Source organism: Uloborus diversus, chromosome 4 (genome assembly GCF_026930045.1).
Source record: "Uloborus diversus isolate 005 chromosome 4, Udiv.v.3.1, whole genome shotgun sequence".
NCBI lineage: Eukaryota > Metazoa > Arthropoda > Arachnida > Araneae > Uloboridae > Uloborus > Uloborus diversus.
Window position 1 is genome coordinate 122349952 of NC_072734.1, and position 26185 is coordinate 122376136.

The window sequence follows — 26185 nt, forward strand, 5'->3', positions numbered from 1 at the left end:
GCAACTGAATAGAAGTTGTTGTAATGAGAAATCTATAGTTTTTTTTTCTTTTAAATTTAAAATAGCTATTTCTCACAAAGTTAGAACAGGACTAAAACTTTACACTCAAGTATTAAAATATCAGAGACTGCAAAGTACAAATGAAGTGTGTTAAATAATTTTATTTATTCTAGAGTCCTTGAAAATAATTAGATAAGTCTTTGAAAATCCTAAGCAAAGTGGGCTCCAATTACTTCTACTGCATATTGTTAATCTGTTTAGTCAGGAAAAAAAATATACACTACCTCTATTCCTTTTCGTTTTCTGCACTACTTATATTTAAAAAAAAGTTGCTGTAATGAGAAATCTATAGTTTATTTTTTCTTTCCCACTTAAAATGACTGTTTCTTACAAAATTTGAACCATACTGTATAATCTGGTTATCAATTTCTATGTCCATACAATTAATCTTTATAAGGCTTCAAAATGCAGAATTTTATATCCATTTTACAAAATTTCCTCCAGGGGAGAAACCCCCGGCCCCCTAAAATTGGAGCCCTGCGTCACTCTCTTGATACCAGCTCCCTCTCTTTAGGTCAATTCAAAAAGGACTGCATGAAAACACGCATTAATGAAAACGACACACAAAAAAGTAAAACATGGACTTATGCATCACAGGAAACAGACAAAAACATGAGAGTGGGGGGCAATAAAATTGTTGCTAAAAAAAATCCTGCCCCCCCCCCCCCCTCCCAGGAACTCAGTCCTAAATCCGCCTATGCTCATCTGAATAGTTTTTATTGAAAGCTTTCAAAATTCAACTCGTTCAACAACTTCTTTCTCACATTCAACTGTCTTGCAAAGCTAAACATTATTTTCACACATCAACAAATACTGCCACAGGAAAGTAAAAGGCAGTAACTACAAATTTTTCAATTTTAATTTTATTTTATTTTATTTATTTGCATTTTCTCATCTATGTAGTTTAACTTTAATGTACAAGCTTGTTTGTTTGGTTTCTGGTAAAAATAAAGCAGGAACCCCCCCCCCTTGCCAAATTCCAATGCTTCAGTACTGTTAGTACAGAATTCAAAACACGTTTCTTCAAATATCTCCAAAACCTATTTCTTCAGATACTGCCTTTTACATTTCCGTGGCAGCATAGCTCTTCCATTACATTTTATGTTTGCTTCTACAAGCTCACAATGTTTCATTATTAGGACAATGTTTCTACATATTCACATGAAGCATGCCTTCATAAATATATTTGCTCGTAAAATATTTATTACTTATTACAACATGCCTTCATTAACTTAGTTAAGTTTTATAGCTAAAAAAAAAACACTTTAACAGTTTCTTCTAAATTTACTTTCATATACCTTTTCTGGGGTTGAAAAAATATGAAAAGGATCAGCCAGGTGATTTAGAAAGGAGAGCCTGTAATATAAATGTGGGGGTCATATTCAGAACAGCTACTTTCATTGCATTTCTTTTTCAGGTAGCTAAGCCTAAGATATGGAGAACTTATAACAGTGCAGTACAAGTTGAAACAGATGCAACACAGAGGGGAAAAGTGCTGCATAACTTGCATTTAAGTTTGTCAATGAAATGTATATCCGCTCAAGATCGTATCAGCGCATTGCTTAGCTTAGTAGAATTAATCAAGGTATGTGGTGGCAAAAAGGATTGATACCAAAATTTACACTCGCCCAGTGGTTGAAATTTGACTCTAATCATAACTGAAAATTTGATGAAAACATATACAGGCACCCCTCGTATAACATGGTAATTCATTCCTCGTAATATCAAAACCGTATTATGCGAGAATTTTTAAAAAATAACTTTTTAACTGATTTTGTACACTAATTAATCATGTACATAGTAAAAATCATGTCAATATGTATCATGTTGTATTAAAACCGTGTTTGGTGTTATATCGAAACCATGTTATACAAGATTTAGAAATAATGTAAATCAAGGGATGTGCACCGTGTTATATTGGAAACCAAGTTTCATAAAAACAAAGGAAAAACTGATTAGAATTATTATTAAATATTAACAGAATGTATTAAACAAAAATGAAATTCCATCTTTTTTAAACATAACTTTCGAGTTATATCAAAACCATGAAGCATTAAATTCAAGTTTCATACCGTATAATATCGAAACCATGTTTTAATAATCGCAAAATTGGCACCGTGTAATATCAAAACCGTGTTGTATAAGTACAGTGTTATATGAGGGACGCCTAAAAATAAACTTTCATGTTTCCAATATTTTAACTTCTACTCTTATGCATTCATTGATTGCATATCTGAGAACATACAATTTATATATGTACAATGCAAAAAAGTAATTATTTATTCCAATTTTGCTTTTAGCATGTTATTGTCAAAATAAATGAATGAAATGATAGGCCAAAAACCAGTTAATACATACAATTTCTCTATAATTAATAATCTTTGTAAAAAGATTGTTTGGTAAAACCTTTGTAAAACCTGGCAGCGTAATAATGCTGTGATTAGGATTTGCATAGCCTTCACCTTGCTGCCAGGTTAGGTTTGCCTCAAGTACACTATTATTGAGTAACTAGCTTTTACCCGCAGCTTCCCTCATGTTGATGTAGGTTTTTTTTCCCAATCAATTCATGTTAATGTTCAGCACAGGCAGAGGTCAAATAGTTACCAAGAAATGTTTTGTCTTCAGTTTTTGTATGGCTGTAGCGCCAAGATTTTTGAACTCTCGTCCCAACCGCGTTATCATAACTCTGCCTATCGAATAAGTTTTTAATATGTCATTTTGTTTAATTTCATTTTCTACTTTTGCAATTGAAAGCAGCATAAAAGTGTAAAATAATAAATCCAAATCTGTTATTTATAGCCAAAGGACCACAGTATCATACATTCGCCAGAGACTTGCCAAGTTTATAAAACTGCGTAAAATGTTTCCTTAATCTATGTATTTATAAGATATGATTTTTAATTCCAAACAGAAGATGCTATAAAGAAAATGTTTTACATGTATTTGGCCCATCCTGGGGAAAAATAAATCTTTTTTCAACGGTAACTGGAATAGTGGGGGGGGGGGGGCAGACTCTATTTAATCACTTTATTTAGTTACCAGGTTATTCTACACAGCAAAAATACCCGGCATTGCCTAGGTCTGTAACAAATATGAGAAACAATTGCTCTCTCTCATTTACTTTTATTCGTTTTCTTCTGTAACTGAAATTGCTCAAAACACACCACTTTGATGTGATTAAAAATCAAGCTTTTTCCTTACCCATAAAAGTAAAATGGCAATAAGTATGAAGAACAAAATAGTACTCTTTTAGAAACGAAAAAACGACATTTAAAAAGATACAAATTTGAGGAATTTCCAAAATATGAATTTAAACTTCACTTGTCACTTGTTTAAAAAGATTGATCTTTTTTTTTCTTTTTTTTTTAACATATTTTAAAATCTTTTCTCTATATTCTATTGAAGTACAAACTTTTATAAAATGTAGCCGCCTGTAATCCCTTACTGCGATTTAAAATATTACCCAATTTGCGGTAATCGTTTTGGGATACTTTGGATAAGGCTCCCCCTTCCTACTTTATAAAACTGGATGTTACTCATTTTCATCGAAGAGATAGTGTCGCCAAATACTGAGATACTGCTGGTGACCATAAAATGATGTAACCCGAAATGTTTCCAAAATAAGTAGTAAAGTTTGGCAATTGTGTTTGAAATTGTGCGCAAATTTGTGCTGTTTTGATTTGCTTAATTTAGTTGGCGGATTATTTTACATGAAAACAAATGATTTAAAGAAATATTAAAGAAATTACTTTTGCATGGTTACATGATGAAAACCGAGAAACAGTATTCGCATAGTCTTGAGTTCCAAAAACAGCGACAATTGAAAAAATAGCCAAATGCCTAAGCTATTGAAATGATTCCGCAAAAACAGTTTGGGGAGATTCCTGCTGGTCGATCTAATACCCAGTCAACAAAAATAAATTAAGAAAAAAAACCATCAATTGCCTAAAAGTTGCGATAAACTTGAAAATAATCTGCCAAATCCATGTATTATTTGCCAATCTTGTACAAAAATCTTACTTTAAGATTTAGCTTGAGAAAGGCCATAAACAGTCAGATGAAAATCAAAAATAGTCTACAATACAACAATTGTCGCTATCGACAGGGAGTTGAGATGATACACTAAATACTGTATTGAGTTAAGGAAAGTCTTCGAACATGGAACTAAAAAGCTCATAACTTGTTTTTTATTCTACTTAGAAATTTTGAGCAAGTGCCATCTTCAGCAGAAAAATCAGAGCTTTCGATGGACATATAATGTTAATATATGCAAGTATTTTTTCATCCCCACGTTATTGAATTTATACAAAAATTGTGTTTTATTGCCCCTCTGAAGGGGTTTTGCCCCCCATAACGGGATGAAAACTACCCTATGTGTTATTCTGATGCATAAGCTATATTATTGTAAAGTTTCATCAAAATCCATTCAGTAGTTTTTGTGTGAAAGAGTAACAAACATCCATCCATACAGACAAACTTTCGCATATATATTAGTAGTAAGATTTCCCCTAACCATTGCCATTAAATATAAATAGGAAAAAAAAATTTCTATTAAAGTTACTAAAACATAATCTAAAGGGAAATACTTTAAATACATGTGGTTATAACCTACAAAACCTCGAAAAATGAATATGCAACAATTTTATTTCCTAACATTCAAGGTGGGGGGGGGGGGGGGAGAGAAAAAAAACACACATACACATATAATTCAGAAATCACTTCAGGTAAATTATCTTGCTCAACAGATCAAATAAAAAAGAGATTCAGGGAACACTTCAAATTTTATATATTGTGGCTACTTTTCCAGCGCCCGGCAAGAAGAAAACTTAACATCAGCTGGAAAAGCTTAACGAGATGTCACAGGTCATATGGTTTAGTCATTAACTGCATTTTCACAACAGAAGTTTTGTCTTCCTCTTGAACGATATTCAATTTTCCTCGCATTGGGATAATTAATTTTCACGTTTTCTTTATTTGAATGATTTTTCATTTAAAAGCTCACTTTTCAGTTGAATTTTTGTTCGGGTTTCCTCTAGAATTTTATTTCAGTCAATCTTTCTACAATCATGGTGAGTGACACTTTGCTACATCAGAAAAAGAAATTTCTGCCTCAGTATAAATTGAAACGGGGAGAATTCAAGCTATTACATCATAGCCATAAATTTGCTATATATAACATCACTCCAAATGAAACGACTTTTATATATAAAACTCTATAACTCAGAATGTTCTAGGGAGTTTTTGTAATAACATTACATTACATTTTTCCGTTGAACTTAATAATTTGTTCATAAATAAATAAATATCAATGTGCAGAAAAGTAAAATTAAAAAATTTTTTTTATTGCAATCTGCAAGTTTTGTGCAATAAAACATTGTTTTTAATTGTAATCATTTTTTCCTTTTTATACGAGGGTTAATAATTTTTCAAGGTCTGATCGATCACGAAATGAAGACCAAAAGACAATGGTCGCTCCGATTAAGACATTTGTTGCAGCATGATACAAATTTTTCGGTACCCTCGTCATAGAAGGCAGCTGCTTAAGCTTTCAACCAATTCTGCATACTAACCTGCAGCTCGGCGTCGGAGCCAAACGTCTGCTCTCCTAGCCAGCCTTTCATGAGACCAAAGAGATGGTAATCGGAAGACGCGCCAAGTCTTGGCTGTATGGAGTATGGTCAAACGCTGTCCAGCGAAAGTGTTGCAGGAGATTTTTGGTTAAAGCAGCAGTGTTCGGGCGTGCATCGTCGTGCAGAAGGACAATGCCTGATGACAACATTCTACTATGTTTGTTCTGAATTGCCCTTCCTTCAGCATTCAAAAATTGAATTACAGCACGCACTTCACACTTGGCGAGAGGTGCAAATGATCGAAGCATGTTTCCTCGTTAACTACATGCTCCGAAATAACTGCAGAAACCTGATGCACTGCACAATTTTACTACAGAGACTGTGCAACAAATCTACTCACAGCATCATCGGCTTGACTTTTTGGTTTTCGTTCTGTGATCGATTGGACCTTGAAAAAAAAAAAAAAACCTTGTAGATAAATTTGGATCTTAAAATTTGGGTTTACTACAACATAATTCCACTGCATTTTTATAATGTCTTATAGTATCCAGTCATCTAATGAAATTGTTTCTCATTTTGGTAGCCATACAAGAGTAAGTTGACAAGTACCTTGACACAGTTGGCCAACAGAGAAGTTGATTTGCTTTTAAGAGGCACCAAAGAAGAATTCTTAGGAGGCTTACGGACCAGGATACAAGATCTGTTCTGGCAATATGCTAAACAGCCAATAATTAACCCTGAGATGCAAAGATTCTTAAAAGTAAAAAAATACTTGAACTATTTCATTTTCCTTTCAAATTCCAATGAAATCCATGTCGTATCTCAATTTTATGCCATGCTTGAGCCCATAAAATAACAGATAAGGCAGTGAGAAGCAAAGGGATGTAAGTGGCAATATTAAAAATTTGGGGATAACCAGTAAATAGTAGGGGAACCTCTCCTCAGTCATGGGGCAAGAGCCCTGGTAGGTTCTGCTGTACAGCATGATTTAGAAAGAAAAATTCAATGAAAGCCTACCTAGGACGTTATATTTAAACTCGTTTTACTCGAAACTGGAAAATGTCCACTTAAATCCCTTTGCTTCTCACTGCCTCAAATGTGAGTTGTTTAAAAGTGGCCATTCCGTAAAAGCATGATTTTGAAATAAAACCGGTTTTTGGCTATTATTTTCAATCTGATTTAAAGAGACTCATATTTAGTCGCTTTGTAGCAGGATAGTATTGACCACGAATTATCAAATTATGTTGGAAAAACTTTTGAAAATCAAGAACTGAACTGGATTTTATATTAAACACCTCAATTCATGGTAGTTAATTTTTAGATAATCTTTGAAAAATATTCCACTCCCCACCCTTCTCCAAATTAAAAAAAAGGTCCCCCATTCCCCAACATTTATAATCCGAAATTTAATTTTAATATTATATCTCCGTATTATAAAAATTACACATGAATTACATAAAGTTCTTAAAGCAGCATGTGCATTTATTTTCAGTGGGAGTAGCTACCTATTTTAATTATATTCAAATGTTCATTTTCTTTTCATTTTTAAATTATTCATATACCATTCCTTTAAAATAAATGCTTTAAAAAAAACTTTTTAAAACCGATTTGAAATATGATATTAATATTATTTTACAGAAACTATAGGAATGTTATATCATAAAAGAATTGCTTTGAGGTAAAGAATCTACAAGGTGAGCATAGTCTTGCTCTGATTATAAAAATTTATTACAGAATAACTGTTTGAGAAAATAATTTAAATTTTATGCTGTTATATATGTTAGTGTTACTAGTTTTTTAAAGACCACTTACGTTAGTAAACTTCAACGTATGCTCCCTTAGTAGCCCGGAAAATGTCAAAGTGGTATTCCAGTTCCCGCTATATGTTTTGTAACATGTTTTCTGTCACAGTACCCACAGCAGCTTGTTTCCTAGCCTTCAATTCGGTGTCATCAGCAACTGGTCTGGCGAAGACTCTGTCTTTGATACAGCCTCATAAAAAAGTCAAGAGGAGTAATGTCTATTGAGCAAAGTGGCCAAGATGTTGAGCCATCCCTGCCAATCCACCCATATGGAAAATTCAGGAAATTACACACTATCAAAGCCCAGTGGGGATTTATATCATTATTGTCAAATGGTTATTCTGTTATAAATTTTTATAATCAATGCAAGACTTCATGCTCACCCTGTATTTTTATTGAGATTCAGATACAACTCCTTTTTCTTAACTCTTGCATTATTAAAGCATCATTTAGAAGTTTCCAATTTATAAATTGCTTCATCGCACTCCCAACTAATTTGTAATCACTGTACTGTCTGACCACGGATTTTATGGAAAGACAAACATCCGTTTTACAGCCGGAAACGGAAAAATCTATTATTTTTTACCGACGTCAGCTTTTGCAGAAGCAGAGTCTCATTCAAATGAGTGGAATACGCGCATGAAATTTCTACTTTTCCCCCTTATTCACATAGATTCGTCTTATCTGGACGTTTGAAAATTGCATGCAATCCGTGGTTGGACTATAATATGCTCAATTCATTGGCACAAATAAGACATTTTTACTCATGTAGTCGCACTTTATCCCTGGAATTTTCAACTTTGGTTTTCTTACTTTGGTTTGGTTTGGTAATATTATAATACATAACGGTTCCTTCAATCACAATTGTGATTGAAGGAACCGTTATGTATTATAATATTCAGCATAAACTTTCTAAAAAGTTTTCTTGTACTTAGAAAAGTGATTTGTATGTGCTGTGGCGTAACCTTAAAGTCCGAAAAAAAGCCTTCTGTGGCTTTTTTCGGATGCCTTTTCATCCATAAGCTCATTACTTTTTGCATTGAAAAAAGCGTTACCTGTAATGCCGAAACACGTGTCTGCAGTTATCTGAAAATTTGTGCTTTTTTTATTGTTTATTTCTTACTCTACTGTTCAGCACAAAGGTATTTATTTATCTTACAGTACTTTCAGTTTAGCTTTTTTTTTTTTTTGAACATGTTATGCATAAATAAGCGTTTTGCTGTAATTATGTAGCAATATTTTAACATCCACTTTTGGTTAAAGATAATTTTTTTCCTTCTCATTAGTATGCAATACAAAGCCTATTGAATTAAAGTATAAAAAATTTTCATAAAAAGATAATTTATTTGTTCTATCGATCGGCACATTGCATATAATAATAAAAAGCAACGTTTGCAGACTACACGGCACTGCAATTTATCTCAGAATTTTTTTTTTTAGCATAATGAAGTAGGGGGACAAATATCACACAACAAGACAGTTCTCCCTATTTTTCAAGTCAAAATACAAAATCGGGGAAATTCCGAAATTCGTAAAATTCATGGTTCTGAGCATTCCGGATTTGGGGCTCCATACTGTGTTACAAATTTGCATAAGAATAAGAACTGAGGTTTTTTTTTTGCTTTAACATTTCTGGCAAGTATTTTTTCTGCAGAAGAATAAACATCTAAATTATTAAATTTTTATTCTATCTTACATTCTAGGTGAAAGAAACTGATGGAAAACCTCCTAATATTCTTTGTTGTGCAGCATGTAAACAGTTTTATGTTTTACCATTGAATGCAACTGATGATTTATTAGGAAAAAGTGTTTTACAAAATTGCTTTGCAAAATGTAAAAAGTGCTTATACCTAGAAAATGAAGGCTGGATAAGAAAAGATTTCAAATTATATCAAAGGATTTTAACATTTTTAATTGATGCAGAAGAAGAAAAAGGATCAGCGTCTCCAATTATTTATATTTTACAAGTGAGTTTACTTTAAAAGTTAAAATTTTTGTATTCAACAAAGTTTTGATCAGTGGCGGATACACCCGGCGGGCAACCGGGCATTTGCCCGGTGGGCCGGTCATGTTTGGGCCGCGCAGTTGCCCTGTCTACAAACAACAAAATGTAATTACCAATACGTAAATTCTCTTGCTTCAATCCCTCTTAACCCATAGGCTCAAGCCCGAGCCGCGGGTGGAGGTGGCAAGGCCGGCGCCAAGAGGGTCGGGGGGGGGGGGGATGCTACACCACCTCAGTTTTTCAGAAATGGGGCCGCCAATTTCATTTTAGTAATCCAATAAAAAACAGGAAAACGTTGGCAGTATTAAGAAGTTACTTTTGCCTCATTGTCAGTTTCAGTTACGAATAACAATTCACATTTACTTTACTTATGAAGGGCAATTAACAATTGTTATGAATTGTATTTCATAACAATTGCAATTAAAGTGTCATTTTTCAATAAAATTTTAACATAAAATGCAAACTTAAAACACAATTTAGAGCATCCAAATATTATTCAGACTATTCAAGTAGAGACCTCAAAAATGTGCGTTTCTTACATTTTTTACGAAAAATGAAGCATTCAGTTTCCCTCAGTATCCCTCGAAGGGTTCAAATCCACAGTTTAAAACCCTTAGTTAAGACAGTTAAATTTGAAAGTGATTAGATTAAATAAATAAATAAATAAATAAATAAAAGGGTCTCAGGGGTCGCCGAAAAACCTACCCTTTCTACCATTTACATCAGAGTTCAAGTGGAGAAAAATACACAGGCCTCCGAAACATGGTTTATCTAGAAGAAAAAATTAAAATACAGCGAGATTGAAAATATTGAAATAAATAGTCACACCAGTGTTCTAAGTGTTTGAATGGGAAACTAAACTTTATTAAGAGGTGAAGAACATTATGAAATTAAAATAAAATGTGGAGTTGAAAAAAAGGCCTAAGGTCATTAAGGTTATTTAAGGTCACCAAAGCATCAGATCAGTACAATTTTTTTTTTTAACCTGTGGCCGCAAATGGCTTCCATTTCAAGCAAATAAAAATACCATGTTGGAAATTGAAAATTTTACTATAAAAAATCTAAGTCTAAATGGTTTTGAAAGAGAAAACTATAGGCTGGTGATTCTTTTTTTTAATCAGTAGTTAAAATAAACAGATAAATAAAGATTGGGTCGTAGCCAAAGGGGGTGGGGGGAGGGATCCAAAAGCTTATATCTTCCTTTTTCAGTCACCACAGCTAGCCTAAAGTGCGTTTTTAAAACTTTGCTTTCTAGGAAATCTCGGAAAAACTCCCTTAGTTTAACATCATAAAAGATGGCCCACAACAGCGTAATTGTGATTTCAGCTTCAAAAAACATCAAGGAGAGCATTTCCGGTGCAACCTACCTAGAAACTTCCCCTCCCCATCATTGAAGAGCATCAGAAATCAGGGTCGAAAAAATTTCGGAAGTCCCTTTCACATAACATCATCGAAGATTGTCTAAAATTACCTTTTTTGAGCTTCAATCTCAAAAAAAAAAAAAAAAAAAGAGGAGAACCCCCGAATCTCCCCTTCCCTCATAACAACATCATGGCAGAAGAGTTTTTGACCTATTCCCTAAAATTAAATTAAAATCTCAAATTAAATCTAGACGCCAAACAATTTTTGTAATTGGCCATAATCATTTTCTTATCTACGTAATTCGTTTCTCACTTTCAGATTCTGTATCAAGTAAAAGTTCATGTCATGGTGTCATGGACTCCCAGGTACACACCAGACCTTTATATCTTCCACTAACCTCATCTTTTCACATTAAATATAAACCCCTCTCTTTTTCCTTCCGAAAATGTTCGCACAGCTTCCTTTCATCCTCATGAGAATAAATTACTACACACCCTCTTTTCATTCTTATCCAAATAGGGTTATTTTGTTTAGGGTTTTTAAATTTCAGTTCTGAACTCATATAATAAAAAATTACTGGTGTTTCTAAAATTTAATAAACTTTTGTTTTCAGTCCTCCCCCTCACCCCGAGAACATAGTGATTCACATTGTCTATGTTTGGTTTTACAGAATTATTTTCATTTAGTGCCAATTTTTGGTTTTTATGCCATTTATCACGCAGCGTTATAATTATAATCATTCTGCACTTTTAATGTATTGTATTGTACTTCTTATTGTGTTTTGTAACATTCAAATTCTAATTGTGACAGGTTACGGGAGTTCCTACTCTAAGGTGTATATATATGCATAACAACACCAAAGACCGTCTACAGTGTTGCATTGATAGGATTTAGTTTCGAAAGTTTACCATCGATATTCTCTCTTTTTATTAACATTAGGAAAGATATTTAAAACACCGTTTCCGAATCTACAACATCGAAAAATTTGAAAGGAAGCCCTCCCCCCCTCCCCTTCGTCATCATAGTAAAGCACGTCAGAAATCTCGGTTTTAATGCTTCAATTTTGGAAAAAATCTAGGGAGAACCCCGCCATTACTCCTCCTAAAATCATAGGAGGTCAGTTAAAGTTTCGTTTTTTGAACTTAACTTTTGAACAACTTTTTATGCCCTTATTTTTATCAAAGAAAGCTTAGAATCAAGTTTTTAAGACTTCATTTTAAGCAAATTCTTGGTGGATGCTGCTCGAATCTCTCCTTTCACTAACATCGCTCTAAATCTTCTAAAACCGCGTTTTCAGAGCTAAGATTTTGAAAATTTCCTGGACGCCATTTTCCTAACATAATTGAGAATAATATGAAAATCCAATTTTGGAGTTTCACTTCCAAAAAATTGCCAGAGGAGGGACTTCCACTCTCCCTACATCACCAGAGATTATCTAAAATTGCGTTTTTAAGACTACAATTTTTTAAAAAATTCGGGGGAAGAGACCCCCGGACCCCTTATTTCTGATCAAATGTTAAACTTACAATTAGGTTTATATTGCTAACATTTAATGTAATGACTCCCATAAGCAAGAAAATAAATCTACTCTCTTTCTCTCTATGTATTGATGTATGTGTTTGACAAAATTAAGTGGTCAACCCGCCTCCCTAATAACCTTTCTATTCTAACAAAAGTTATGTTAGAAGATATTGTTACGGAAATAATTAATGAAGCTCCAGTCATTTAAAAATATTTAAATAAATTATTTCACCCCCCCCCCTCCTTTTTTTTTACAAACCAAGATTTAGCTTATATTGTATCAATTGTTCACCATTAAAACACAGAAAGGATCCGTTCCGTATTTTTTTTATAAAGTATTTAAATTTTACGAATGATTTCTTCATATTTTAGGATATCGTTTTCCAATCGTTTGATAAAAATTTGTTTTAGGAGCTATGGGGCCGCAACATCCTTTATGCCAGGGCCGATTTCTTGAACCAATCCGCCACTGGTTTTGACCATATTTTCTCAAAAATTAGCTAATAGGTGGAGCATAAAATTTTATTGTGCATTTTATTTCAATTTAAGTGAAAAGAATTTTTGTAGGAATGTTGAGAAGATTAACTTTTTAATGCTATTTTGAGAATAAATCAATGATTTTTAAAATTACATATGAGTCATTCCATCTCCAGTGACGTAGTGGTTCTCACCAGATCTCTGAATTGGAATAAATTTTATGGAGGTATACATATGCCTTTAAAACTAAATTTTCATAAGCAAAAAATTCAAAAAATTTTATGTGCACTTTGCTCTACCAATGGCTTTTTTTCTGTACTACATATCATCGAAATTAGAAAAAAAAAAGTTTTTTTTCCACCCACCCTAATGTGAAATCTAAGATTGCAGAAAATTTTATCACATTGGAGGTCTGTAACTTTGGAAGCTTAAAATACTTTTGGTTGTTAACACATTTTAGTATTTTTATGAGCTTAAGTTCATTAGCTTTTGTGTAGGATGCATGTAAACTCTTGAGAAAACTTGGTGGGGGAATTTTTTTCTGGATTTTAGGTTTTCATAAATCCTGAACAAAAGTTATTCAAAAACTTATGCTTAGCAATTCTATTGGAAAAATATTTGTTTTTGATGGGTTACAGTTGTAGATTTCTAATATTAATTCTGTAAAAAGAAGTTGACATCCAAAAGCGGCTACCAAAAATCCTCCCTACGTAAAAAAAATTAAAGTCTGCTTTCAATGAATGCACTGTAGCTCAAATTTGTCACCATTAATCTTCTTTTTGTTACCACTATTAGAAAGAACAGATTTTTTTCTATCAGAATATTTTTTTTCTGATGTTGTTCTTTCAGATGAGGATGAAAAAATCAGCGTGGAATACTATCTGTTATAACAAATGCCATTTTAGGCTAAATTTGCTGAAATTTTTGTTATACTCATGGAAGCCTGAAATTGTTGGAGCTTCAAGTACTTTTTGTTGTAAATCCATTCTAGTATTTTTGTTATCTTAAGCTCATTAACTTTTTTGTAGCATGCATGCAAACTCATGACAAAACTCAGTAGTGAAATTTTTTTCTAGATTTTAGAAGCTCATTTGTAATTTCTTTGATTTCAAAAAGTGATACCATTTTAGATTATCCAGGTTTTCAGACCTGTGGGAGAGGGGCAGGAATTTTGATTTTAGCTTTTTGTTATCAATTTAAGTATTTTTATGAAAATCTTAACCTTATTAAAGTTAATAGTTATTCTTAAAGAATGCAACAACAGTATTACTAATTAAAGAAATAAAAAAAATGCAAAATTATTATTGCAAACTAGTTTTAATTAGAATAGAGGTTAAAGAAAACATGTAGAGATTTTTCTCTGAAAAAATGTAAATTGAAAGTGATATTTTAACAATTAATGAATGCATAAATATGATACATATCACATTAACAATGCTTTTGTGCTCTTACTGGACAAATCACCAATTTTCTTAAAGAATCAATTGTTTTGCAGACTCATGATATTGGTCATTTGGTGGAAAAAATATGGCGACGTCAAAGTTGTTTAAGTGGTTATGCAGATGAGAGCCAGCTCCAATTAGTTCGGTACAATTCAGGAAAAAAGTGGACGCCATGGAACTGTATGCTAGTTACTAATCAAGAGGCTTTGATTATAGACAAGATACCTTTCTCAAAAACAGTAAGATAGCTTCGTTAGAGTTTTAGCTCTTTAAAATTTACAGAAAAAGTGTTGAATTATTCAAGTATAAAAAATTATGAATATTGATAATGGTAAGGGATAAATTTTCAATGAATATTGTGTACGTTACTTGTTTCACACTTAAGAAAAATTTCTGAAGCTCTAAAACATCACTTGTATACAATTTTCAGGTTATCACATTGCATTTCTTCAATTGCACAATCGGTGAAGGGAACTAATTATATGCAATTTCTTTCCTATACGGTCAAGTAAAATCCCAATCATTCTGTAATGGATAATGGTTTTGACTAATGGTATTTAATAGCGGTCACGTAAAAAATGAGTTATGTTCTCAAAATAGTGGATTGAAAATCATAACCTTAACTTTTTAAATATCAAATTAATACTTTGGTAATAATCAGTTTTGACTTTGTAAAAATAAAGTATTAGATTAAAACTTTATGATGGTTGTAAATTAAACAGTGACATTGAGCATGAACTATTTATAAAAGTATAAAATAGGGGGGTATTTTTTTTAATGGTATACCATGGAAAAGTTGCCTCTAGAGTAAATAAGGGAAATGCCAACAGTCCCTCATATTTATATCAAAGATGAAGGTGCCAAGTAATCCATGTAGCTGTAGTTTTGTAATAAAAAGTTGCATATTACACAGCAAAACAAACAAAGGGAATTGAAGCTATTATGTTGTAGCCATAAATTCACTACAGCTTTGCAACAAAAGAGTAACTATGTGTGTATGCCTATATCATCGCCTCAGAGCAACAGTAGGATATCTTACTGTTTTTCCTGGGATGAGGTGTCTTAATGTTGCTCAGATACAGCAATATATATGTTTAAAATAATTAATGTAGATGTAGCACACCAACCTCAAACTTTGAAAAAAAAAAAAAAAGATTTTTATCACTTTTATAATAATTTTAGAAAACTACTTGTAATTATTTTTGTGGATAAAAATATCGGAATGATAAACAAATGAAAATTTTTCCTAAATTCAATTAAATAACAGAAGCAGAAATGTATGAATAGCTTACATTTCTACTATGTTGTCACATTTCATTTTCCCCTCAGTAATTAAGAAATTTTATTCAGTACTTTTTCTTTCTTTCTTTTCCAGCTCTTCATACAGTGTTAAAATCCTAATCTAAAAAAGTGAGCTTTAAAAACTACAATTTAAGAATTAGTCATAATTTTATGTTGCAATCAATAGCTCTATTACCAGTTACAATCAACAGTTCTATTACCACAGAATATTTGTATTATATCTTACAGCTAAGCAACATTTTGGATACAGAAAAATAGAAACTACAATGCTTCACTAATATTTCTCAACAAATGTTGAGTTTCTATATTTTTGCCAGTAGATGATTCTGTGTGTAAAAAGAAAATTTTCTACCTTAGTTCACAACATAATATGACACTTATATCTTAAAATTTAAGACTGTAAATTTTACATAAACTGCATTTTACAATAAAAAATTACTATATTTTTAACAAACTAGAACTCTGAGAACTTTAAACTAAAATAAAACGTCTATTAATTTTAAAATATTTTTGTCTATATATAGTTCTTGTTGTCCTTAAACTTCTTAATGTCTATATTCTTGATATCTGTATAAAATTATTGTAATATACGTTTTGGATGAAAATATGTACAATGTTAAAATTGATTTAATGTGTTTTTTCCAGAATTATGACCAAAGTTTTAAGACAAATATTGCACAGAGGCATGCAGCAGCAAGAAGTTATTTTGCAAGCATTCCCAGATTTTTGCCATTCATTTTTAAATCTGAATTTGACACAAAACAATCTCTAAATATCTGAAATAATTCATCAAAATGAAAAAAATCCTTCATGATTCCATTTTTATTCATTTATTTGTTATGTTTTTTTCCATGTGGAGTATTTACTTGATTAAAAAGTGTAAGTGATTGAAAAAGTAAATGTAAAAATCAAAAATACAAAGAATAATAAATATTTTATTTATTTTTCCTAAAATTGTTTTTGAAATTACGTGATTTTTTGGAAATGGTGCGTGGACCTGATCTTTTCTTTTTCTTAAACAGCTCCTGAAAAATAAACAAATTTAAAAAATGTTACGTTATTTTAAAGCATTCCATTCATATACAAGCAGACAAATCAATGAACAGAATTTTACAAATTGAAGAATACTTAAAAACTTACTCAAATTAAATTCATATGCAACCTTTGAACTGATTAAACATTAAAAGAAAAAAAAAAGAGTTAGAAAGCTTATCAAATTCAGTTATGTCTGAATATTAATAACCTTTTTTGTAAAGTTAAGAATAAAAATTTACATGACGATGTAAGGTTGTGTGCATTTATAGTGAAACTGTGTGCACAGCACACACTAAATTTCGTCACAAGAAACGATTTTAATCCCTTGGTTTTTAGGAAAGAATTTCATAATAAAAAGTTCATTCACAACAAAGTAAAAATTTCTTTTACTGATATACCACAATGTTGCCAAATTTGGAGAAAGAATGAACAGCATAAAAATCTTGGAAAAAGTGCAACAAAAAGGTAACCATTTTTAAACTGTATGATATGCCATCGGTTTTAATTGAAATTTCAAATAGGTTGAGCCTTGCTAATTTCTCTACATTCAAGTCGCCAAAATGTAATTTTAGTTTTAGGCTATCTTTGGTAGCATCAAAGGAGTTATGAGTAATAATGCATATCAATGAATACTATTTGGCCAGATACCGGAGATCCAGTCAGAACTTCAGCTGGATACACAGCTGAATGCAGGATGTTTCACATTTTTAAAACATTTTAAGATAAATCAGCTATTTGTTGCTTCTTTTTTTTTTAAAATCTTAAACTTCCTCATTGAAATTGATTTTTCTTTATAATTTTCATTTTCAGTAAATATCTTAACCTGATAATGAATGTTGCTGTTCTTTGTCATTAATGGTAATCCAAAATCCACCCTCTTAAAATATAAGGTTCTTTTTTCAAATTAATTTCTTTTCTGGCAGTAATTAGAATATTTTTCTCTTCCACTGAGCCATGGAAGCTGAGGAAGTGTTGTAAGGATTATGAATGGCCCGAGTAAAAGTTTTTTTTGCAACCAGGAGGTTTTTTTTTTTTTTTTTTTTTTTTTGCCTTAACTACATAATTTACTGTTTAACTAGTTATTTGGATAAATTACAAACTATGATGTCAATTTTGGGGTATTGCATCATATTTAAGGCATTTTAAATTATCGATAAAATTTTCCACATATAATAATCAATAAATATCTCACAAACAAATTTTTAGTACATAAAACTTTATAATAATCATTTACAACTTTTATTTTAAAAAATGCTTAGTTACCAAAACACTATTTCGTCTTTGTGACCAGTCTTCTTGAATTTCTTCTAAAGGTTTAGGTCGAATAAAAAATTCTACACCTTCTGTAAGTAATGAAACATAGATGACTCAGATTTATCAGCAACAAAAGTTTATTCTGAACAAATTTTTAGCAATTAAAACTATACACATTGCTATCTAAAATTAATAAACTACTATTGGAGAGTGCAGAACTAACCATTTTTTATGATGATAAATATATATATATATGTAAGAACCGCCGCTCGGTTCTTATTACAAATCTTGATGTTGTGCCGTGATAATCTACCACGTAGGAAGAGGACAAAGCTACATTCACAACATCTTTATTTTTACATAGAATATACCAGCAGGAACTTCTCTTAACTAACCTACTTGTTTAGTTGTGCCATGATTTTTATATAGGGAATATCATTAAAAGATTGCAGATAATTATCCCTCGATCATGTGATCTCACATGATCTATATAGGAGGAGCAGATTGCAATAACGAAATATTATTGGGCTTTGCACCGCAGCCAGAGGCTGGCTTAAGTCTGGAGGGAAAAAAAGTGTCTGGTAGGTACTTTAAGGGAAAACACATCTGAGCCTAGAACATAGCCATATATGGTATGAGAAGCATTTAAGTGTGTAATAAATAATGTCTGTGACTCATACGCGCTGACATATAAGTGAACAGAACATAATATGGAAAAGGCCTAGCAAAGGATTTTTCATATTACATCCCCCCTCCCCCAAAGAACACGACAGGATTGAAGAAGGAAAAAGAAATGAAGACGGGAAATTATCTGCAACCTCTTTCCTTTTTTTTTTCAATCTGAAATGTTATAACATTATACACATTACATGTATAATAACACTACAGTTACTAATAAAAACACAGTACAATTAAAATGACATTGTAGTTTGAGGTAAAATTACGTAATACTCAATACTTTTTGTAAGTTCTCTACATAATTCAACATATGTACTCTACATTCTTTCTTCTTTTAGCTCAAAGATGAACAATAATATTATTTAACTCGTGAGATAGCTTGAAGTTGCTCGGTACATTATATTTCCTCAGTTTAGATGTATGAACTGTTTGTGTTTTTTCTTTGGTATGCGCATTCGGTTTGTTAATTTCATAATTAACATCTGAAATTTTTTGAAGAATTTTATATGGTTCACTGAATGGTTGAGACAGTTTTCGAGAATTAGGGTACTTGAATTCTTCATATATGACAATGTCATTTTGTATTAAAAGTTTTGTCCCCAAATCTTGAATCGTAGTATATCTTATTTCTTTCGTGGTATTCTTTAGTTCTTTCAACTGCCAATTTCCTTGCTTGTTCGACCGGAGGATATATGTCTTCTTTTATTGGATTTTCAAAAGGTACAATACCATACATTAAATATGAAGGAGGAAACTTTGTTACTGAGTGTGGAGTCAAGTTGTATTCTTGTGTCACCTGCTCCAGTAATTTAGGCCAAGGAACTTTTTTAGAAGTTTCATTTACTTTACACTTTAACCGAGTGACAATTGTTTGGTTTAGTCTTTCCACTTTGCCATTACATTCTGGCCTGTGTGCTGTAGTTAACAATTGTTTAATTTTATTGTGCTTTAGAAACTTCTCAAAATGGGAAGATGTAAATGCCGGATTCTTATCACTCAAAATACTTTTAGGCACTTGTAAGCTGAAGACTTGCTTAAGAAAGTTAATGTATGTTTCAGAAGTAATTGACTTTGATGCAAAAGACCACATATATCTTGAATGATGGTCAATGATTAATGTCATATACTTTTTAGTGGAGTTGTAGTAATTGAAACCAGCCACACTATCTACTGCAACAAGATCAAATGCTTTTTCAACCGGAGGCATGGATTGTAGCAGGCCAAATATTTTTTGCCGAGGTTTTTTATTTACCTGACACGTATGACAATGCTTGTTAAAATTAGTTATGTCTATTGTTATATTTTGCCAATAGTAAACAGGTGTAAGTAAATTAATTGTTTTTTGAATTCCTGGATGTCCAAATTTTTCATGGACAGTTTTGAGGAGTTTATATCTTAAGGAGAATGGAACAACGATTCTCGTAAAACCCTTTCTACGCAGGCATAAAAAATTATTATTTTCAATGAAATTACCCGTTAAATTGTCATTTTTTGAGCCTCTTTAATTTCCTCCAATTGCAGTAGATGTGAAGCTTGAGTTCCCGTAACTGTTACTGCATCTTCCTCTTTTAGATTACTTTTAGTTATGTCTCTTGAGAGCATATCAGCCTCAAAATTCATGGTACCTTTCGTGTACCTAATATCATAGTCATACATGCTTAATAACAAGGACCATCGAAACAAACATCCTTTTAAATTTTTTACATTTTTGAGTCAAACTAACGAGGCGTGATCAGTATGTATGGTAATTTTTCGACCAAAAAGATAGTAATGAAATTTGTTTAAAGAATCGACTACAGCCAGACATTCCAGCTCTGTAATTCCATAATTTTTTTCATAATCCTTTAAAGAGTGGGAATGGAAAGCTATAGGATGTAAGGTACCAGAATCATCAGGCTGTTTCAGTACTGCTCCCACACCAGTTTGACTCGCGTCAACACAAATATGATTCTCTGCTAGGATCAAATATTTTAAAAATAGGTTTACAAATTAATGAATTTTTCAAAACTTCAAACGCTTCCTGGCATTCATCTGTCCATTGCCAAGTTGTGTCTTTTTTCAGCAAACGATTTAATGGATTTCTAATAGTCGCATACTTGTTTATAAATTTGTGATACACATTTATTGACCCCAAAAATCTTTGAAGAGATTTGACATTGGTTGGTGGTTGCAATTTTTTAATAGCTTTAATATTACTATTATCTGGGGAAACAATTCCATTACAAATTTCATAACCTAAAAATTCAATTTTTGTCTGTAAAAAAGAGCATTTAGAAGCTTTTAGCTTAATGTTTTCTGTCCTGCACATTTCAAAGATTTGTTTAAGGTGATTTAAATGTTCTGTAAGAGTCTCAGAAAAAATAATTATATCATCAAAATAGTTGCAAATTTAATTTTTTGTTTTGTCAGAATTCAGCGCAGAGTTCTCTGGAAAATACTTCCGGAATTTTTCCAACCAAACGGTAATTTATTCCACTCATATAGGCCACTGTTAGTGACAAATGCAAGCTTTTCTGTATCTTGGGGATGTACGGGTATATGCCAATATCCCGACGCCATGTCTAATTTTGAGAAATATCGGCTTTTTCCTAATTTATGAGTGTTTCTATTAAGGGCAATGGTTTTGCATCTGATTTTGTAATTTGGTTTAATTTCATGTAGTCTATGCATAATCGACTTTTTTTATTTTCGTCTTTTTTAAAAACTAGGGTAACAGGCGCACTATAAGGACTTGAGCTCTCTTTTATTATTTTTGCTTTTAGCAATTCTCGAATTTGATTGTCAATTTCTTCTTGTTGTTTAGGGGATGTTTTATATGCCCTTAATGTCACCGTAAGTCTGATGTTAATCTTACCCGTTGTGGTTCAATTCTAATAGTTCCAACATCATATTTATTTATCAAAAATATATCGTCATAATTTTGGAGCATTTCCTTCAGATCCGCATTTTCTCCGTTTTCCGAATCCCCGTTGATTGACTGACGTGAGCATAGGCCTCCACCTCCGAAATCCAACACGGAAACCTTAGAAAAATGAAGAGAATCATTTTTTTCGCTTCTCCAAATTTTATTTTTTTCTCCTTCTTGATTACTGGTGCTACTAAGTGCCTTTTTTATGCTATTTTCAGTTCGATTTTCCTTAAAACATTTTTTATTTTTAGTTTTGTTAACTTTTTTTTAACGCTTACTTTTCTTTAATTTAGTATTTTCATTTCCAGGATCATTATTTTCACCATCCTTAACCTTGATTTCAGGCAAAATGTGCAAAGAAAAATCATTTAGCGCAGACTCAGAAAAAGTGATCAGTTTTTTCCAATCCTGCATAACGACTCGTCTCATACAGTCAATGACTAAATGTAATCGAATGCAACTCTTTAAACCTAATATGGCATATGGTAAATCAGTGTCTAGAATAAAAAATTCCACCGGTCTAACGATATCACCAACTTTAAGGTGGAGCGTACATGTTCGGTTAAGTGTCAGAATTCCCTGGGTTTGCTTAACATTGACGATTGTTTTTTCTTCAATCGAGACATTTAATGTTTTTGCAATCACACTAGGAATAACGTTTAAGGTTGATCCTGTATCTAAATTTAAACAAATCTTTTGTAATAAACTCGAGTTTCTTTTATTTTTAGTGTACACTTCATTATATAATTTATTTTCATTACATAATTTCTTTTCACTTTTGTAGATTATTTCGCCTTCTATATACCCGGGCACTAGTAATTGTCATGCTTCATTTGAATTTTCCTCTCCTTCCCTAAATTGTTTATCCTTATTCGGGAACTCTAGTAATGGTTCAACCGTCGAGGTATTTGGTTTATTTATGCAGGTTTGTCCCAATGATATGCGTTAATAATTCCTCGTTGTGCGCAGAATTTGCAAGGATTAGGAGGTAGCTCCAGTGTATAATGTGTTGTTTGTTTTTTTACAGGCGTTCTGTTCCTTGTTTTGGTTTAAAACACGACGTTTGTCCTGTGGTTGACTAAAATTATTTCGTGGAAAATTATTTCTACTTTGGTGAGCGTAATTAGGGCTTTGCGGAAAATTGTTTTGCATTTGGTTTCGCGGTACCCAGTTTTGATAAAATTGGGTAGGTCCCCTATAAGTACTTGGTTGTTGTGTCTTGGTCTTAAATTCATTTTTTTACATTTCATGTGGTACCTCGTTAATTATCTTAGTGACCACTTGAAGCCATTCTGTAGGAGTTTGCGGGTCTTTAATTAGCAGAAAAGATTTAATTTGTTGCGGTAACCCAACTGAGAGCCCTTCTAGAATATGTTTGTTACTGAGATTTATTTTCCTCCCCAGTTCTACTTTTTCAGTGAAATAAGAGAATAATTCTTTGGCGTTTCTTGAGAATCTTAAGTTCTGGAAATATGTGAAACTACTCATCGGGAAGAAATAATGTTCCTTAAAAATGTCCATTATCTCGCGAAAAGAAGTGCAACACAAACATTGATTAACATAGATTTTTAAGGCGGATCCGCAAAATTTCTGAAATTTTTTTAACTTCCAGCTATTGTTTAATTTATTTAGGTTCGTTTGTTGGTTAAAATGAGCTAACCAAGCTGAAAAATTTATTTCCAACTCTGGCTCTAACAATAAGATTTCTGGATTGCTACCCGGATTTGTTTGTTCTGCTTCATTTTCAGAAGCAGAAATCCCGGCTAAATTTAGTTCTTGTATTCTCTCAATAACAGTTTGGCATTCCGCATCTGTGTTATTTACGTTTATTTCAGGCGGTACCTCAGCTTGAGTTTCAGCATCTTTTCGATTTGACTCTTTGTTTTCCATTTTTGAATTATTTTTATTAGAAGGGACTATTTCTGGGTCATTTTCTATTTCAAGGTTTTGACTAGTTTTGCCACTACGCAATATCATTATCTCTAATTTCACCAAACTTTAAAGCATTACTTCTACTTTCCACATTCATATTCAAATTATTTAGTAAAATTTTAACAAGTGCTACAAATTAAAGACATATAAAAATAGTACCACAAAAGAGACTATCTCACTTTAAATCAGAACAGAAAACACATTTACATTACATGAAACATTTTTGGCAACCAAACAAAATACTACCATAACGACATAAGCCTTTTAAAGAGCTTGGCCGATAAATATTATACATATTAGCCATAATTAATGCAAAGAGATCATGAAAACCTTTCCCTAGAAATCACAATATAAACGAAAATACTTATTTCAAGAAAGTAAAAATGACATATTCCGAAATCTAAAAAAAAAATGTAACTCAATCACCAGCCTAATCTGAAGATTTTAGTTGAATGAAAGAAAAAAAAACACATAAGAGATCCTTGTAAATCGAACTTTCAACGAGCGAGGCCCCTTTCATCTGATCAGCACTGTAAACCATATGGTGGCAAAATTTATCACCAGCAAGTGGATCCTAATGATGCTTTCGCATACTGGATGGGTCAGACACACACACACACTCAGCAGATGCAAATTACCAGCACTCGGAAAATTCTTTGCTGGAGTTCCACTGAAATGGTCTCTGGTCTCCATCTTGCACTTAAAACCTTCTTTTTCTTTCTTCAGATATTCTCAATGGGTTTCACTGTTGTTAGCGGTTAACTCCGACAGACACTGTTTCGATGTCTTGAAGCAAAAAATCCTCCTACGCAAACCACTCAATGCTGTAAAAATTTTAAAATGCTACAGCTATGCCCTCATTTATCATCCTACCAGCTTGTAAGAACCGCCGCTCGGTTTTTATTACAAATCTTGAATTTCGCAAGTTGCAGTGTTGTGCCGTAAAAATCGACCACGTAGGAAGAGGACAAAGCTACATTCACAACATCTTTATTTTTACATAGAATATACCAGCAGGAACTTCTCTTAACTAACCAACTTGTTTAGTTGTGCCACGATTTTTATATAGGGAATATCATTAAAAGATTGCAGATAATTATCCCTCGATCATGTGATCTCACATGATCTATATAGGAGGAGCAGATTGCAATAACGAAATATTATTGGGCTTTGCACCGCAGCCAGAGGCTGGCTTAAGTCTGGAGAGAAAAAAAGTGTCTGATAGGTACTTTAAGGGAAAACACAGCTGAGCCTAGAACCTAACCATATATGGTATGAGAAGCATTTACGTGTGCAATAAATAATGTCTGTGACTCATACGCGCTGACATATAAGTGAACAGAACTTAATACGGAAAAGGCCTAGCAAAGGATTTTTCATATTACATATATATATATATATATATATATATATATATATAAGAAGGAGAATAAAATGTAATATGGGGAAAAAAAAAGGTTTGTTTTTTACCAACTGTATCTATGACTTTTTAACCATTTGAATTATAGAAAAGAAATTCTACATTGGTAAAAGTCCTGAGGTTTAGAATGAAAAATAAGTAGGCTATAGTTTCAGCTGGGCAAAATCAATTTTATCCATCATGATAAAACCCCGGATAAAAATTCGTTAAAACCAGCCCAAACTGGATTTTAACGGCAAAGAGCTCGCTGAAACTATTGTATAAAAGTACACTAATATATGGGTACATACTATGTCACATAATTTATATGCATAATGTTGCACATTTTAGTGCATGAATAAAGGAAATAGGATGTTTATTTCCCATAACTGAAGTAATTTTTGCAACTAATTTAGTGGTTTAAATTCAACTTTTCTTATATCAACATTTAAAAAAAATTCACAACTAAGACAAACAGTAATGTTTCCATTAATTTTTCTGAGGGTATGCTCCCAATTATCCATTTCGCACAATATGTGTATGTGATCATATACGTAATCTGTCATAATATAAAATTTTTTGAATATTGAGGGTATACGTTATGTGTCTAAAAATTGAGAGAGCACTATTAAGAGCACTAAAGAGCCTGCAATATGAATAAACTAATCGCTATTTTTCACAAAACTCGTCATATATGTACTTTAAACACCATTTTTTGGACTAAAGTACTGAAATTCAAAATTCAAAAAATAACTAAAAATTTTTTCTTTTTTTACATTGTAAAATTTCAGTTGTGAGGGTGAAAAGCGCACAGTAAAATTTTAATGTTTCTTTAATAAATATTATGATACAGGCATGCTACTGAAAATACGATGGTTAAAGTTTAAACAAAAAAATAAAAATGGACAGATTTCAGTTATAAATCAAAACTTAAAAGAGCTCAGTAACTAGATTTTCACATAGCAAAATAAAATTGTATTAGTGAAACTTCTGCTAGTGGCCACCTCCATTATCGACCAATTTTTCAAGGCACCGTTTTTTTACTTATCAACTCAATGTTTAAGTCCTCTGGGAGATTTATTTTTTGCCAGAAAATTTGCATATTAACCGATGGAGATTTTTTCCTTTTGAATAAGGAGTTTAGAATATTTTAAGCCTTTCAGGCACTGATACAGGGTAAACAACAGAGGGTGTGTGATAGCGCCAACAATGTCTCCTTTTCTGACAAATTTTCAAAAAAAAAAAACATTTTTTTTGTCAAATTTAAAGAACAAGCAAGATATTAATATAAAAACTGTTGCTTTGTAATGAAATAAAAAATGCTATTGTCAGAAAAATATTTTGTCGTACTTTAAAAGTAGTTAAAGCATTTTTCTTTCTAAATTATGTAACTGTTTCTTTAAGAAAAATTCAGTAAATAAAAGCTCAAGCCAGGGCT

General features: G+C 32.0%; 2 protein-coding genes across 2 annotated transcripts in view; one reads left to right on the plus strand and one right to left on the minus strand.

The window, feature by feature from the left end:
* LOC129221299 (IQ and ubiquitin-like domain-containing protein) overlaps positions 1–16394 on the plus strand; it is a 31564-nt gene extending 15170 nt beyond the window's left edge. The window contains exons 6-10 of the mRNA XM_054855759.1: positions 1478–1645; positions 6214–6390; positions 9136–9399; positions 14293–14478; positions 16187–16394. Coding sequence (XP_054711734.1) covers positions 1478–1645; positions 6214–6390; positions 9136–9399; positions 14293–14478; positions 16187–16321 — 930 coding nt within the window. The 3' untranslated portion in view covers positions 16322–16394. The remainder of the gene's footprint in view (positions 1–1477; positions 1646–6213; positions 6391–9135; positions 9400–14292; positions 14479–16186) is intronic.
* Positions 16395–16456: 62 nt separating this feature from the next.
* Positions 16457–26185, minus strand: part of LOC129220301 (nucleolar protein 8-like) — a 45314-nt gene continuing 35585 nt past the window's right edge. Inside the window, exons 9-10 of the mRNA XM_054854699.1 lie at positions 17840–17919; positions 16457–16566 (exon numbers count right to left, since the gene is read on the minus strand). Of these exons, the coding sequence (XP_054710674.1) occupies positions 16477–16566; positions 17840–17919 (170 nt within the window). The 3' untranslated portion in view covers positions 16457–16476. The remainder of the gene's footprint in view (positions 16567–17839; positions 17920–26185) is intronic.